Below are 17,478 nucleotides of genomic sequence, written 5' to 3'. Positions count from 1 at the left end.
GCTGGGTCATCAAGGCCACAACAGACAGATTTTTTTTAACCAGTCAGAGAATCAAGAATTTTAGAGAAAAGGCAGGAAAGTGGAGTTGAGTATCATCAGATCAGCCAAGGTCTCATTGTATGGCAGAAACTCAATGGGCTGAATGGCATAATTCTGCTCATATGTCTTATGTTCTTATTTAATATTTTCTATGATTAACCATGGTTGGCTTTATTCCCTTTCTAGAATCCTTGACTCTCACTGAAATAGATCTTTGCCGTGAGTCATGAAACATTTCTGAAGTGTCTGCCATTTTTTCCTCAACCATCTTTGCTGTTCAACAACTCTCTACCTTTCCCAGTCCACTCCAGCCAGCTCAGCCCACATTGCTTTGTAAACTAACTTTATTAAGTTTAGCACAGTTGTTTCTGACCAAGTTCCTCACTCTCAAACTGCATGTTAAATTCTATCCTCTTATGGTCACTGCTTCCAAGGAGATCTTTCATTCTGACACAATTTCTTAAACTGCCTCATTACACATCATCTGATCTAAAATAGCCTAAACCCTGGTTAGATCTGCAATATATTATTCTAAGAAACTGTCTTGAATACACAACAAATTCTTCTCATGACTACCCTAATGCACATGATTAAAGTAACCCATTACTATACTGCTTTTGTTTTACATGCCCTAATTATTTCCTGGTTTATTCTCTGTCCCACTGTTGAGCTGCTGTTAGGGCCGATAGACCACTCCCAAGGGGACTTCTTCCACTTCTTATTTCTTATCTCCAGCTATTTAGTTTCTCAACATTGTGATCCAAAATCATTTCTTGCTAATGCATTTAATCTACCTGATACACAATGCTACCCCACCACCCTTTTCTTTCTGCCTGTCCTTTCATATTCCTGAATATTTACTTCCTGGCTTTGATCTCCTTGTAACCACTTTTCCCTCAATGATTAAAAGAACATACACATTTATCGGTATTTGTGCCATTAATTCATTTATTTTGTTCCAAATATGACATACATTGACTTTTAATCATTCCCTCCGCCCCGCAACAAATTCCTTGATCCTATTTACTGCTGACGTGGCTATCTTTGTCTACTCCGTTCCTTCCTCTCCCACTATAGGTAATGTTATCTAAATAACTGTTCTGTAATAATGCCATTTCCTCTTCCTTTTAAAGCTTACATTTCCCTTTTCCAAAAAATCTTCACCTACTCTAATTAGATTAAAGCCCTCTCTACAGGCTTAATTATTTAATTTGCCAGGACTCTGCTCCCAGCATGACTCCCTTCTATTCCAGTACAGGTTCCAGTGCCCGAAAACTGAGATATATTCCTCCCAAACCAATCTCTGAGCCACACATTTAACTTCTTGACTTCTTTTACCCAAGCCATTGACCATCTGCAAGCCTGAAATTATTACCTTGTAGATTCCGCTTTCTAATTTAGTTCCTCGTTGTTCAAATTCTTTCAGTAAAATTTCCTTTCTAATTCTACCAACGTACCTGGTACCAACGAGAATGACTACAGTTGGATCTCTTCTCTCCCTACTCTAAGATTTTCTCTAGCCCCAAGAATGTCCATAAACACTGGCACTGGGTAGGCAACCTTCAGGGATTCTTGCTTACAGTTACCGAGATTAGCTGTCCCCATACCATGACTACATTCCAATTTCTTCCTCCCCACTTGATTAGTTCCCTGTACCAAGTTTTTCTTGGTCAGTTTGCTCATTCTCCCTAAAGTCCCAACTCTTGTCCACACAGCCTGCAAGAACGTCATAACCATTGGACAATTGTACAGGTCGAGGCTCCTCAACTACAAACCCCCCAGGTTCTCACACGTGCCTCACCGGCAGGCACACCATCCTTACTGATCACAGACCAATTTTGAATTACTTACAAGTGAAGGATGTGACCGACCTATAGAATAAAGTGTTCAGGTAACCTTCTCCTTCACTGATGAAGTGGAATGTCGGCAGCTCTGACTCCAGTTTCTCAACCCAGATCCGAAGTTCCTCAGGCTGCAAACACTTGCTACAGGTGTGTTCACTCTGGATCATGTTGGTGCCCAGCAACTCCCACATGTTACAACAGTAACATATCACCCATTCAGCCATCATTATTACATTTGATTTAATTTATAAATTAATCACTCTAAATTTCTTGATCTTTACACTGTACCATAATGGTTTGTTTCTGTAAAACATAAAGGTCACTAATATCAAGCTTTGACTTAAGGGCTATTTTTAAGAAGGACAAACAAAAAAAAATGGAATCTTAAACATAAGCTGAGGTCTTTAATTTTACTTTCAATTCTATAATATTTACCAGGTCGATTCCCTGCATTCACAAGCTGTGGTTTCAGCATCATTCTGCAGCTGATCTCAAGAAAATCGGCCTCTCAGGCTGCCCTTTCATGCTTCCCCACTAACCTCTCGTTCTGGAGACTTTACTTCTTGCAGTAACCTTACTGAAAGCATCTCTTTCTCCTTTTGCACTGAATTCACACTTTAGACTAAATTTCTGAGATCATATAAACTCGTTCAACCTTCATCTCATGCCGCTGCAATTTCCACATACTGGCTGTGCTCCTTACTTACCACGATACTAAGCAGCTGTTGTTCTGTTCATACCCTCTTCTTGACCAAAGTAGGACCTCTATTCTCTCCCTTCCTGATTGTTACAGGAAGCAACAGTTACTCATCTTCATTTCAAGCCTTAGGCATGCAGGCTAGGGCATACTTCGCAGAAGATCTACTTGCTCATCTATCATCAGATCTATTTGGACCACAACAATCATTATCAGGCTTCCCTTTCCTCCACAAAACAGCTGATGCTCTAGAGTCATCCAGACAGCAAAGATAACCCCAATTTATTACATCAAAATCTTCCACCTCCTTAAAGCCCCTTTCTACATCCACATGCAACAACAGAATGATTAGAATTGAAATCATTTGCTGAGCTACCCCTTCCCTTGCACAGCAAACGAAACAGAAATTACGTCCCTTGACATGATTTGTCTGTTTAAATTCTCTCTTTGCATTTTTCCAGGCCCTCTTCATGTTTCCATTACTCGAAAGTCCATATACTCACCTGCTCTGTACTAAGATAAAATTAACAACTGACCCAGCACAAATGGCTACTTGGGAAGGAAAATTCCAAAATTTCCTCAGCGCATCTTGTAGATCGTACACACTGTTTGAATGTCAGTGGTAGAGGGAGTGGATGCTTATGGACATAAATCCGAGGGTCATTAGCTTATTGCAGAAAACAGTGATACCGAGCTTTAAAGAATAATTACTGTTGGCCCAACATTCTTCAATCTATGTATTATTACAGTGAAGTACAGCATCTCAACTAGCAACCATTACTCTGACATTCATCGCAAGAAACAGCAAATAACGGCATAAATTATTCCAAACTCTGGACCATGAGTATGCAAGATGCTGGATGCTTAGGAGCCATCTCCAAACCCTTCTATGTTCAAATAAGTGGAAATCATAACAGGAAGAAGAGTTTTCATGTATGCTGAGTCCTGTAATGAGGACAGCCTTGTGATTGCTTCTAGCACATAATTTGTTGCATTCTATTTATTTTCTTTTCAAATGATTGAAGTTCATAAGCTGCTAAAGGTAGTTTCAAATATGCATGAGGTTGTTTTATGTAGCCAAAAACTGTTTGAGGGTAATACCTGAATAGTTTTGCACTGCTCTGCCAGAAGTTTTCTCTCTGTATCCAGTGATGCCACCTGCTGTTGATAACAAAGCCTCTGTTTCTCCCATTCCAATGATTTCTCTCGAAACTCCTAGAATCAAAAATGCTTTCAGCAAGATTCAGTATGAGAAAAAGATTCACACCCAAATAAGAACCTACAGAGACAATCCAACAATACACAAACTTTGAAGATATTCATTCTTCAACATTTCTGAAGTATAAACAAATTGGTAATAAAACCTGAAACATTCAACTTCCGAACTGTTGGTGGTGCCAAGTTTAGAATGTGGTGTTAATCCAGGGCTCCAACTCCAAGGAGAATGTAACACATCTATTCCATTATTTGATTAGGAGCTCATCAATATTCATCTTCACATAATATCAAAAATATGCTGTTTCTGAGATCTTCCTGCGTGCAAGTCGCCTATCATATTTCCCACATTATAACAGTGGCCATGCTTCAAAAGGCTTCACTGACTATAAAGTATTATTTGAAAACACAAACTTTTGGAGTCTCAGTCCTTCTCCTGGTGTTAGTGAGAGAAGCAATTTCAAACAGGATTTATTAGTAAAAGATCAAAGGTTCACACCACTGATGAGAATGTAGTAAACAAACCTAATATACTGTTAAATCTTTAATCAGTTAGGAGGTTTCAATTGATTAATATGTATATGTAAATCCCCAAATTCCTTTCAAGTCACAGTCCTGAGAGAACTAAACGTTCTATCGCCCATGAGGATGGCCTCAAAACAGGAGTTCAGGTTCATGTCACACTACAGGTGACCCTACCACACTACAAACTGCCCCTTCACCCCCACCCCTTCACTGTCACCCACGCTCCCCTTCTCCCCCCTTCACTGTCACCCACGCTCCCCTTCCCCCCCTTCACTGTCACCCACGCTCCCCTCCCCCGCTTCACTGTCACCTACGCTCCCCTCCCCCGCTTCACTGTCACCCACGCTCCACCTTTCCCCCCTCACACACACACACACACACACACGTCAATCTATCGCGGGAATTTATATTTCAGATACATTTCTTTTGTTCACAAAGCACACAATTTATAGATGGTTAGTCAGTACGGTGTTTTATAAATTCCTACTTTAGAAATAAAACCAGTCTGACTCCAAACTGAAATGCCAAACAGTCTCTAAACAAGGTTTCACGCCTAATATGCATCGTCTGACTTAAAATGTCACCTCATCTTTACACTGATAAAATCTTTCATTCTCTCGTAATCGTGACTGGAAACGAATTTGGGGATTTACATATATATATTAAAATCAATTAAAATATTCGAACTGATTAAAGATTTAACAGCATCTTAGGTTTCTTTACTATATCCTCATCAATGATGTGAACCTTTGATCTTTTACTTATAAATCCTGTGTATGATACTACCTCTCTCACTAACACCTGAAGAACGAGTGAGGCTCTGAAATCTTATGTTTTCAAATAAAGTTGTTGAACTATACCCTGGCGTTGTGTAATTTCTGATCTTGTCCACCCCAGTCCAACACTGGCACCTCCACATCATACAAAGTATTGTTCAGCCAACAGGCTGTCCAGAAGCTGAAAAAAAGAGCACTTTTTTGCAAGGTTGTTACATGTAATTAGGAACATAGCAAGTAGGAGCAGGAGGCCATTGGCCCATTCAACATGCTCCACCATTCAAACAGGTAATGTAGAAGAGGTATTTATGATTGCGAGGGAATCTAAAGCTGTTTATTAAGTAATCACCAAAAAGCCAATAAGGAACTAAGGAGAATTTTATTTATCATTGAGAGTAGTGAAAATAAGGAACTTGCCACCACAGAGCAGTTGATGTGAATCATGTAGCTACATTTGAAGGGAAGCAAGATAAACATGTGAGGGAGATGGGAAGAGAAGAATATGCTAATACAAGACGAGAGATAGGGTAGAAAGAACTTGTGTACAGTATTAATCCTGGCTTGGAACAATTGGTTTTAAAATTAAATGGAATTCCTGGTATTTATAAAGCTGTCATAAAACATATCAGTGTCCACTTACAATGGTCCATGCTTGCATACTATTTCCGTCTTGCAATTTAAAAATCAGGCAGAGACATAAGAACTTAGAATTATTGTCTATGTAATAAATCCTGGCAGCAAAACACACAGATGAGACTTTATGCCAAAATAATCCAATTGGCAAAATCAAACAAACCAAACTTCACGCAGTGATCAGAGATAATGGAAACTGCAGATGCTGGAGAATCCAAGATAACAAAGTGTGAAGCTGGATGAACACAGCAGGCCAAGCAGCATCTCAGGAGCACAAAGGCTGGCATCCCTGGAAGATGCTTCGCTCTGAGTTTAAAATTGTGATCAGAGATAAACTTCACGCAGTGTTGTTTACCTCGACCTTCTTGCTCAACCTGTTAAGTTCAGATATGCCTTCCTTCTCTGATCTCTCCGTGACATGCTCCCTCCTGTCTTTCAACTGTCGTCTCTGCAACTTCTCGTAGCTTTTCTTCAGTTTCCCAATCTGCATGTATAAAAGTTGGAATGGAAATTAGAAATGGATTTATTGCAGTAACTACATTCTCTGCCACACCGCCCAATTTGCAGCCTGTGTGACACTATGCCATTTGCAATGAGCGGTGAGCCAGATCAACCACTTTCAGGATTCCCTTGTTGCACGCAGCACCAAATACACCGAGTCAAGGGAATTTTCAGACTAAGCCAACGCGCGATACTGTAATATTGAGTTCCTTCTGAGGACAACAGTTCCAAAAAACTCAGTACTGTCACTTATGCCCCAAGCTGTAACTGAACCTTTTAGTTTTTGGATAGAGATGGCAATAATAGTTTAGCAAGATGTGGGGAGAGGTGAAGAGAGAAAATAATCAGCTATCTCCTGGTGCTGTCAGCCAAGCCGCATACACTTGTTGTGGGCATCATGAGACAGCAGGATTTATTTTGATTTTCACATTCCCCAGCAGTGAGTGTTTCAACATACATAGTTAGGATGGTCGGCTCTGTGAGTGACGCATCTATGGATCAGGAACCCTGCAACAATCACAGGTCCTCTGACAGAGGGTGGGAGGAGAACAAGAGATGGGGTAATTGACTGAAAAACACAAACATATACTTGATGGATTTTCTTTTAAAAATGAATTGCGTGCGATATCTTGACATTACCTCTTCGCGAAATACGTTCAGTTGTGTTTCATACTGCACCACCATATCACGTTGAACCTTTTCATTGTCCTGAAGTTGCTGCCGCAAGACTCCCACCTGAACAACAGAACAGATACTATTACTTGTGGAAGAAATTGAGCATAATCATTTGGCATGTTGATAATGTCATCAAAGGAGGACAGACCAGTTCTTGCTCACAGGCTGCACTCTTGGAAGTTAGTGAACAGTTCAAACATAGATTAAAAAGAAAACCAGCTGCAAGTATTTAGCAGGCTAGGCAGTATCTGTGGAAGATGTAATGATTCCGTGGGGGACTGCAAACAGGGCCCAGCTGCATAAGGGGAGAGGAAAAGCAACAGTTGTAGGAGACTTGATTACCAAGGGATACAGACTAGTGATGTGGCAGCCATATACGTGACTCCAGAATGGTGTGTTACCTTCCTGGATCAGGAGTGTCACTGAAAGACTGCTGGGCATTCTCAAGGGGAAGGGTGAACAGTCACAGGAACAAAGAACAGGAGTAGGTCATTCAGCCTGTTGAATCCATGTCATTGGTCAGGCTGATTGAAACACCTTGTATGCCATTAGTAAATAGTAATCTATCAAATTTAAGCATGCTCTAAGACTGAGCCTCCACAGCCCTCTAAGACAGAATTCCCAAGGTTCACAACCCTCTGAATAAAAAACTTTTCTTCTCATTTCAGACCAAAATAGCACTCTGCTTATTTTTCAGATTTGACCCCTGATTATAGGCTTCCCAATGAGGGTAAACAGCTTATCTGCATCTGCTCTGTCTATCCCTTCAAGTGTTTTGTAATCGAAGAAAGGTACAGAAGTAAGGCATTCAACTCCTCTGCCATCCAACACAATCAATGGCTAATCATCAAGTTCAATTCCCAGTCTCACCCTTCCCCTATATCCTTTGATGCCTTTAGCTACAAGAGTTATTTCTACCTCATTTTTGAAACACAGGCTCAATGCTCTCTGGGTAAAGACAATTGTCCTCATCTCACTTCTAAAAAGTTTACCCCTTGTCCTTAAACTCTGACCTCAGGTTCTGGACTCCCCCCACCTATGGGAACATCCTTCCTGCAACTAACTTCTTTTGTCCTCTTAGAATTTTATAGATCCCACCTCATTCTTCTGAACTCAGTGAATACAATCCTAACGAACTCAATGAGGGCAGCACAATGGCTCAGTGATTAGCACTGCTGCCTCACAGCTCCAGGAACCTGGATTTGGACCTCGATTGTCTCTCTAAGTAGAATTTGCACAGGTTGCCTCCAGGTACCCCATGTACCCCCCACAGTCCAAAGATGTAGGGGTTAGCTCAATTGACAGTGGGAAATGTTGGTTTAGATTAGATTAGATTCCCTATGGTGTGCAAACAGGCCCTTTGGCCCAACAAGTCTACAACGCCCCTTGCAGCATCTCACCCAGACCCATCCCCCTATAACCCACACAGCCCTGAACACGACGGGCAATTTAGCATGGCCAACCCACCTAGCCTGCACATCTTTGGACTGTGGGAGGAAACCGGAGCACCCGGAGGAAACCCACACAGACACGGGGAGAATGCGCAAACTCCACACAGACAGTTACCCGAGGCTGGAATCGAACCTGGGTCCCTGGCACTCTGAGGCTGCAGTGTTAACCACTAAGCCACCACGCCGTCCCTTATAAGCCAAATGCCAGCTTCGGCACTGTAGGGTTTCTATGGTCCTATGAATCTCTCCACATACATTAGTCTTACTACCCCAACAAACAATTTCGTAAATCTTTGTTGCAGTCTCTCTAGAGCAAGGACATCCTTCCTCAGACAATGAAACCAAACCAAAACAGCACACAATACTCCAAATGTGGCCTCACCAATACCCAATATAAGTGCAGCAAGACATTCTTGATCCTGTACTTGAATCCTCTCACTATGAGGCCAACACACAGTTTGTCTTCTTTACTGCCTGCTTCACCACTGTGCTTTCAACAAGTGAAGCACAAGGAAACCCATGTCCCATCAAACATTCCCCTCATTCAATTTATAACCATTCAAATAATCATCTGTGTTCCTATTTTTGCTAGCAAAGTGAACAATCTCACATTTACCCACATTATACTGTATCTGCCACACATCCGTACACTCACTCAGCCTGTCCAAACCACACTGCAATATCTCTGCATCCTCCTCACAGCTCACACTTCATCCAGCTTTGAGTCATTTGCAAACATGAGATATTACATATAGTTTCCTCATCTAAATCATTAACATATGTTGTGAATATCTCAGGTCCTACTGCCGCTCCTGCAGCACCCCAAAGTCAGTGCCTGTCATTCAGAAAACGATCCATTTATTCTTACTGTTTGCTAACCAATTTTCTATCCATTTTAATACAATCCCATCCACTTTAATTTTACACACTAATTTCTCACTCTCCCTGATCAGCTCTATTAGTTACATCCTCAAAGACTACAGTAGATTTGTCAAGTATGATTTCCCTTTTGTAAATCCATCCCTGATTCTGTCCAATTCAATGATTTAATGGGATAGAGTCATAGAGTCCTGCAGCCAGCACGGAAACATACCTTTTGGTCCAACTCATCTATGATGACCAAGTTTCCCAATCTAAACTAAGCCCACTTGCCTGCATTTGACCCATATCCCTTGAAATCTTTGCTATTCATATACCTGCACCTGCATCTACTACTTCCTCTGGCAGTTCATTCCACATATGTACCAGCCTCTGTGGCAAAAGGTAGCCCCTCAGGTCCTTTCTAAATCTTTCTCCTCTCACCTTAAAAAATATTCCACCTAATTTTGGATTAACCCACCTTTGGGAAAAGACTTTTGCTATTCACCTTATCTATGCCCCTCATTATTCTATAAACCTCGATAAGGTCACCCTTCAAGCTCCTAAACTCCAGTCAAAGAAGTCCCAGCCGATCCGGCCTCTCCTTGTAACTCAAACTTCCACCTTTCATACTTCAAAACTCTACAGAATGCAGAGATAGTAGGAACTGCCAACGCTGGGAGAATCAGAGATGACAAGGTGTAGAGCTAGATGAACGCAACAGGCCAAGCAGCATCAGAAGAGCAGGAAAGCTGATGTTTCGGGTCTGGACCCTTCTTCAGAAATGGGGATGGGGGGGGAAAGGTTGCAGAATGCAGGTCCAGTTTGCCCAATCTCTCCATAAGAAAGTCCCTCCATCCTTTTTAGCATTTTTTTTTCCCCCCGGAGATAAGGAGACCAGAATTGTGCATTATACTCCAGGTGCAGTCTGTCCAAGCTCCTATATAGTTGAAGCAAGATCTTACTACTGCTGTACTTAAACCATCTTCAATAAAGGCACTAACCTTCCTAATAACCTATCATACCTTCATGTTAGCTTCAAAACTTATCTTCTCTAACACCGATGTAAGGCTAACATATTTAGATCCAAGCTTTCTTCCTTACACCCTTCTTAAATAATAGGGCTATATTTGCCAACTTCAAATCCACAGGAACCATTCCAGAAGCTAAAGCTTAGTCCTATGTAGCCTACATATATTGGTATTGACAACTTAAGGAAGAAGTGTGAAAAGGCGCTACAACAGACTTTAGGGAGCTAAGTATCAGACTGAAAAGCAGGACCTCAAGGATTTTAATCTCTGGATTACTCCCAGTGACACACAGCAGGGAATACCAGAACAGACGGATATCACAGATTAACGTGTGGCTGAAGAGGGAGGGCTTTATATTCCTGAATCACTGGATCTGTTTCTTGCAAAAGGGGGGCAACTGTACGAATCTGAAGGACTCCGTCTGATTTTTTTTGGGGGGTGTGGATGGGTGTTAAACTAATTTGTCAGGGAGTTGGGATACATACAAGAGGTACAAAACAGAGACGGTAATGCAGGGACAAGTAGAAGGAAAAACAATCTGCGGGATAGAGCTTGTATAGTCAAGTTAAGACACAAGGGAGCTTGGCAAGATTATATTGGGTTTATTTTAATGCAAAGAGTCTAGCAAGAAAGGCAGATAAGTTGAAGTTGCTGACTGGCACACAGGGATATGACATAACTGATATCATGAAGACATGGTTGAGGAAGGGTCAGGACTGGTAGCTCAATATTTTAAAATCTTCAGGTGAGACAGAGTACGGTGTAAAATAGGAGATGAAGAATATCGATCAAGAACCAATTACTGCAAGGAAGAAGAATGATCTCTTTGAAGACTCCTCAATTGATGTCATATAGAATTTAAATTCAAAAAGGAGGTAATCATATTTTTGCAAGTGTACCATTGGCCCCCAAAGAGTTCAAGAGAGATAGAAGAACAGAAGCTTAGGGAGCTAAACGGCAAGCTGTGTGGGGAGCTAGAAGGCACAAATTTTAAGTGAGTACTTGACATCTGTGTTCATTATAAAGAGGACAATGTAGATACAAAAATTGAAAAAGACTATGATACCCTTGTATAAAATACAATAAAGAGGTAGAAGGTCTTAGCAGGCTTAAAATTGGATTAGTATGCAGGCCAACAGGAGATACATCCAGATTACTGAAGGAAGCAAGGGAGAAGATTGCAAGGTGTCCAGACATTTACTTTGAAATGTTTCTATTACTTCACACAGTGCAAATCTGGCACGACTCACTTCACCGCTACCCTGTGACCCCAAACCCACACCCCAGCAATTCCCACCTACACCCAACACAACTCAGCCACCCAGTCTGATTAACACCACCTTATCCACACCTCCAAACAATACTGACTCCCCTCCCGTTCTATCTCACTGCTCAACATCCAGGAACTTTGGCTCCTTACTCTGGCTAATGTTATAGCAGCAGCAGTATTGTTGGAGGCGCGCATTTGAGGACAAGCATTCTTACGGGATATGAGGGTGGAGGTGACTATTGGGGATACAAATGGGAGTGAGGAAGAGCTTAAGAGAAAAGGCCAGTCCATTTAAAAACAATGAAATTCAACAACTGACAGTGCTCAAAGTGGGAGCCTTCAAAAGGAAGGGGGCCAAAAGGCAGTATGATTTGACTGCAATTATGTTCCATTTCTCGACCTCCTGACTCAGTTCATCCCTGGATCCACAGTGGATCCAGGACAGGTGGTCTTGATACAAAGATGAGGGCACTCTTACACAGGGTCAACAACGGGCACTCTCTGCTGCACACCAGAAGATCCTGGTCATTACTTCAGAAGTGAAACAGTGTGGCTACTGGAAATATTGAATAAAAAAAAAGTGCTGGAAATGTTTTAACAGGTCGAGTAGTAACTGAGGGAGACATTTCAGGTCAATGACTGTTCAGATGAGAAGTTCTGATGAAATGTCATCAGCCTTAAACATAAATGCCATTTCTCTCCCACAGCGGCTGTCTGACCTTAATATTATAAGACATGCCGGTAGTGGTGGTAGGGTGCCGGGAAGAGGTTAGCCACGTTTCCCATGGCTAATCCACCTAACTCACACATTCCTGGACACTATGGGCAATTTAGCACGGCCAATCCACCTGACCTGCACATGTTTGGACTGTGGGAGTAAACCAGAGGAAACCCACGCAGATACGGAGAGCATGTGCAAATTCCATACAGGCAGTTTCCCAAGGGCAGAATTGAACCCGGGTCCCTGGTGCTGTGAGGCAGCAATACTAACCACTGAGACACCGTGCTGCCCGGCTGGTACATTCCTCTGACTCATTCTCTTACCCTCTCCTGGAATCCTTGATGCCTTTACTAATCACAAACCTACCTACCTCTGTTTCAAAGACACTCAAAGATTTAGCCTTTACAGCCTTCTGTGGGAAGGAGTCCCACAGATTCACCAGCCTCTGGCTGAAAAAAATTCTTCTTCATCTTAGATCTGAAAGATCATCCCTCCACTGAGGCTGTGCCCTTGGGTACTAATCTCTCTGTCAGTGGAAGCATTTTCTCCACATCCAATCTATCCAGGCCCCTCAGTATTCTGCAAGTTTCAATGACATTCCCACTCTAAACTCCAAGGGTCCTCAAATGCTCCTCATATGATAAGCCCTTCATCTCTGGGACCATTCTTGTGAACATCTTTTGGATCCCCTGCAAGGCCAGTACATCCACTCTTTGATACAGGGCCCAAAAGTGCTCACAATATTCCAAATGAGATTTGACCAGAGCCTTACACCATCTCAGCAGAATATCTCTGCTTTTGTATTGTAGCCCTCTCAAAATGAATGCTAACACTGTAATAGCCTCCCTAACTATCAAACTAAGTGACTCAATAATTCTGAACTAGGACTCCCAAATCCCTTGTGCTTCAGATTTCCAAAGCTTTTTCTCATTTAGAAAATAGTCTATACCTCTTTGCTTCCTGCCAAAGTGAATAACCTCACTTTCCCACATTGTATCAGTCTTCCACTTCTGTGCCCACTCTCCTAACCTGTCTAAGTCCTTCTGCAGCTTCCCCATTTCCTCACTACGTGTCCCTCCACCTGTGGAGTACTTGAAGCAGTCTGTTTTTATTATACATTATTCGGCCTGACTTGGAAATGGTTTGAGCAGTCTGAACGTGATCTGAACAATACTGTCACCATAATGCTTTACAATGAAAGAAAAAGCTAAAATATAAAGTACTAATGCCATCCAGAGACACAACAAACATACAGTGCAACGATAAACCATGAGAAACCTATTCACTGCTTTGTGAATGTGAAAGAACCTGGGAAGATTGACTTTCAAGGTAACAAACCAGTTATAAAAGCAGGGATTTGCTCATGTTATCGGGGACAGTTTAAACAATCCAGGCAGGGGTGAATAGACGGGCTTCAGATTGATTTCACAGGTCGGCGCAACATCAAGGGCCGAAGGGCCTGTATTGCGCTGTAATGTTCCATGTTCTATAAGCTGAAGACAGATAACCAGAAGGTAGAAAACAGAATGGGAAATGGAAGGCAGAAAATTATCTGGAGAGAAAACAAAAAAATGCTAGAGATCACAGCAGGTCAAGTAGCATCCGTGGACAGAAAGCAAGCTAACGCTTTTGAGTCTGGATGACTCTTCATCAGAGCCAATATGAAGTGTGTGGGGGACAGCATTTATGCAATAGTGGTGGGGTGGGGGGTGGGTGGTTTGTTGAAATGCAGGGGTGGAAAGGATGTTGATAGTTCAGATTAAGTGATCGGAATATGAGAATGGCAGAATAATGGTGTGCCCAACTGACTGACTGGAAAGAACAGCAAGCTCACTGGGGAGGGACTGTGACAGAGAACATAACAAGCAAAACTAAGAGAAAGGGAAGGAATAGGTCCACAATTTGAAGGTGTTAAAGTCAATATTGAGCTAAGGTTGTAAACTATCTAGATTGAAATTGAAATGTTGCTCCTTCAATTTGCGCTGTGATTCACTGGAGCATTGCAGCATGCTAAGGACAGACTGGTGGGATTGCGAGCAAGACGCTGTGTTAAAATGACTAGCTACGGAAAAGTCAGGTCATGCTTGCACATGGTCCAGAGATGTCCTACAAAGCGGTCACCCAGCCTGTGTTCCATTTCTATAACGCCGAGTAGGCCACATTGGGTGCAGTGAATACAATGCACAAGATTGGAGGAGATACAGGTGAAATGCTGCTTCACCTGGAGAAACTGTTTAGGCCGAGGTTGTAGACTTGTTCACTGAGCTGGGGGGGATGGCGACGGCAGGGGTTGATTGCAAATGTTTCATCACCCCGCTGGGTAACATTGACAATCTCATCCACAACCCAAGCTACAAATCTTCTCAAACATTCGACTGTTTAGGCTCTTGGATGGTGAGCAGGGAGGAGGTGAAGGAGAGGTGTTGCAGCTTCTGCAATTACATGGGAAGGTGTTGGTGATCAAGGAATGGATGAGTGTGTCCCAGATGGAACAATCCCTGCAAAATACAGAAATGGGGAACGAGGGGAAGATGTGTTTGGTGGTCGTGTTCTGCTGGAGTTGTCTGAAATGGCAAAGAAGATCCTTTGAATGCGGAGGCTGGCTGAGTGTAAAGTGAGAACAAAGGGCACCCAATCACACAGTTGTAAGGTGATGGGAAGGGGCAAGGCAAAAGCACGGATGTTAGGGTGAAGGCAGTTGAGGGCCCCATCAACCACAGTGTCCACGAAACTACAGTTTTGGAAGAAGCAAGCCACATCACCAGCACTGTTTTGGAAGGTGGCACCATCCGAACAAATACAACATAGGTGAAGGACTTGGGAGAATGCGATGGAAACCTCACAGGATAAGAGGTGTGGTGTGCTGTAGTGAAGGTAGCTATGGGAGTCTGTGGCTTTGTGGTGGTGGAAGTGGACAGTTTATTCTCCGAAATGGGGATGGAGAGGTCAATAAAAGGAAGGAAAGTATCAGATATGGGCAATGTGAAAGCTATAGAAGAGTAGTAATTGGAGGCAAAATGAACAAAATTTCAAGGTCCAGGCAGCAACATGAAGCGGTCCCAAACCAGCTGTCAACGTACTGAATAAGGACTTGTGGGTGGGTGGGAGCCAGCGTAGGACTAACAAGGATTGTTCCACACATCCCATAATGAGGCAGGTATAACTGGGGCCCATGCGCGTACCCACAGCCATTCATTTGGCTTGGCAAAAATGAGATTAATTAAAAGAGAAATTGTTCAGTGAGAAAAAAAGTTCAGCCAAGTCGAAGAGAGTGATGGTGAATAGGGACTGTTCAGGCCTCTGGTTGGAGAAGAAACCAAGAGCTCTCAGACCATCCTTAATTCCCCACCGGGACCTCCCCATAGTTGGTCATTTTCACACAGTATCTTGCTTGTAATCCCATTGGTCTGTCTTCAAAATGCAGCAATGCTCCAGTGAATCACGGCGTAAACTGGAGGATCAAAATCTCATCAAACTAGGCAGTTTACATAATTCAGGGCTCATTATTGAGTGTAACACCTTCAAATTGTGAACGTATTTCTTCCCCTTCTTTAAGATTTGCTTGTTACGTTCTCTGTCACTATTTCCTCCCCTACCCCCACCCCAATGGGACTATTGGTTCCAGTCTGGCAGTTAGACACATCATTATTCTGCCATTCTCACATTTTGATCCCTTAAATCTGAACTGTCAACATGCTTTCTTCCTTAGCAAACCACTCGCTTCCCCCAACGTTTGCAGAAATGTTGCCCCCTCCATACTTTACCTCGGGTCCGATGAAGAGTTATCTAGACTCAAAACATTCGCTAGCTTTCTCTCCATGGATACTGCTTGATCCACTGTGATCTCCAGCATTTTTGCTTTCAGTTCAGATCCCAGCATCTGCAGTAATTTGCTCCAAAGTCATCTGGAGACCTGGAAAGCAAAGCAAATAAAGGTCTGGAGTAGATCATTAGGGGTGTAAACCCAAAATGTTGACTTTCCTGCTCCTCTGATGCTGCCTGACCTGCTGTGTTCTGACTCCAGCATCTGCAGTTCTTGCTATCTCTTTGGAATAGACATAAAAGAACACTGGAAAGTCAAATATGTTAACTCTCTTTCAGATGCTGGTAGACCACTCAGCTTTACAGCTGTTGTTTATATTAGTTAAAAACAAAAAGCAACTTGCTTGAGCACAACAAGATATCCAAGGTGTGAAAATACAGTAAGTAACACAGATGAGCTAAGCAGGCAAATTGACGTCTGGAACTTTGAGATATAGAGTACAGAAAACAGCCTTTCAGCCCATTTCGTTCATACTAATCAAAACCAACCAACTCACTATTCCAATCCCGTTTTCCAGCACTTGGTCCATAGCCTTTTAGCATTGGCATCACGAGTGCACATCTAAATACTACGAGGATTTCTGCCTCTACCACCCTTATAGGCAGTGTGTTCAGATTCCCACTACTCTCTTTCCTCACATCTCCTCTAAACCTCCCAAACCTTACTTTAAGTCTATGCACTAGTCATGGATCCCTCCATCAAGAGGAAGGTTTCTTCCTGTCTAGCCTATGTCCCTTGTAATTTTATACATCTCACTCATGCTCCTCCCCAAATCTCCTCAGCTTTAAGAAAATCTCTCTTCATAACTCGAACTCCCCAGTTTAGGCCACATCCTGGTAAATCTCCTCTGCATCCTCTCCAACACAATCATATCCCCCTTATAATGTGGATTCCAGAATTGCACACAATACTCTAGCTACAGCCTCACCCAAGTGATATTGCCTGGAATGGAGGGAAGGTCTTACGAGGAAAGGTTGAGAGAGCTGGGACTTTTCTCTTTAGAAGTACGAATGATGAGAAGTAACTTGATAGAGGTGTACAAAATGATCAGAGGTACAGATAGAGTAGACAGCCAGAGACTTTTTCCTAGGGTGGCGGTAGCTATTGTGAGGGGGCATAGTTTTAAAGTGAGTAGAGGTAGATATAGGGGAGACGTTAGAGGTAGGTTCTTTACTCAGAGTGTAAGGGGTGTGGAATGCATTGCCAGAGAGGGTACTGGAGTCGGCCTCATTAGGGGCATTTAAGTGGCTATTAGATAGGCATATCGATGATAGGTATAGGGTAGGGGTGGAGGTTAGATAGACTTTAGGTTGAGGGTAAAAGTTCGGCACAACATCATGGGCCGAAGGGCCTGTACTGTGCCATACTGTCCTTTGTTCTATATGTTATACAGTTCCAGTATAACCTCACTGCTCCTAA

At 42.5% G+C, this 17,478-nt stretch overlaps 1 protein-coding gene across 8 annotated transcripts in view; it reads right to left on the bottom strand.

The window, feature by feature from the left end:
• Window positions 1–17,478, bottom strand: part of cep63 (centrosomal protein 63) — a 551,023-nt gene that overhangs the window by 59,446 nt on the left and 474,099 nt on the right. For all 8 annotated transcript variants that reach the window (XM_059650934.1, XM_048542754.2, XM_059650936.1 and 5 more), the window contains 3 exons: window positions 6,870–6,965; window positions 6,085–6,213; window positions 3,682–3,795 (listed from right to left, as the gene is read on the bottom strand). In XM_059650934.1, coding sequence (XP_059506917.1) covers window positions 3,682–3,795; window positions 6,085–6,213; window positions 6,870–6,965 — 339 coding nt within the window. The remainder of the gene's footprint in view (window positions 1–3,681; window positions 3,796–6,084; window positions 6,214–6,869; window positions 6,966–17,478) is intronic.

This window comes from Stegostoma tigrinum, chromosome 14 (genome assembly GCF_030684315.1).
Source record: "Stegostoma tigrinum isolate sSteTig4 chromosome 14, sSteTig4.hap1, whole genome shotgun sequence".
Taxonomy (NCBI): domain Eukaryota; kingdom Metazoa; phylum Chordata; class Chondrichthyes; order Orectolobiformes; family Stegostomatidae; genus Stegostoma; species Stegostoma tigrinum.
The sequence above is the reverse complement of the archived record's forward strand: the minus strand, read 5'-3'. Positions and strand labels throughout refer to the sequence as shown.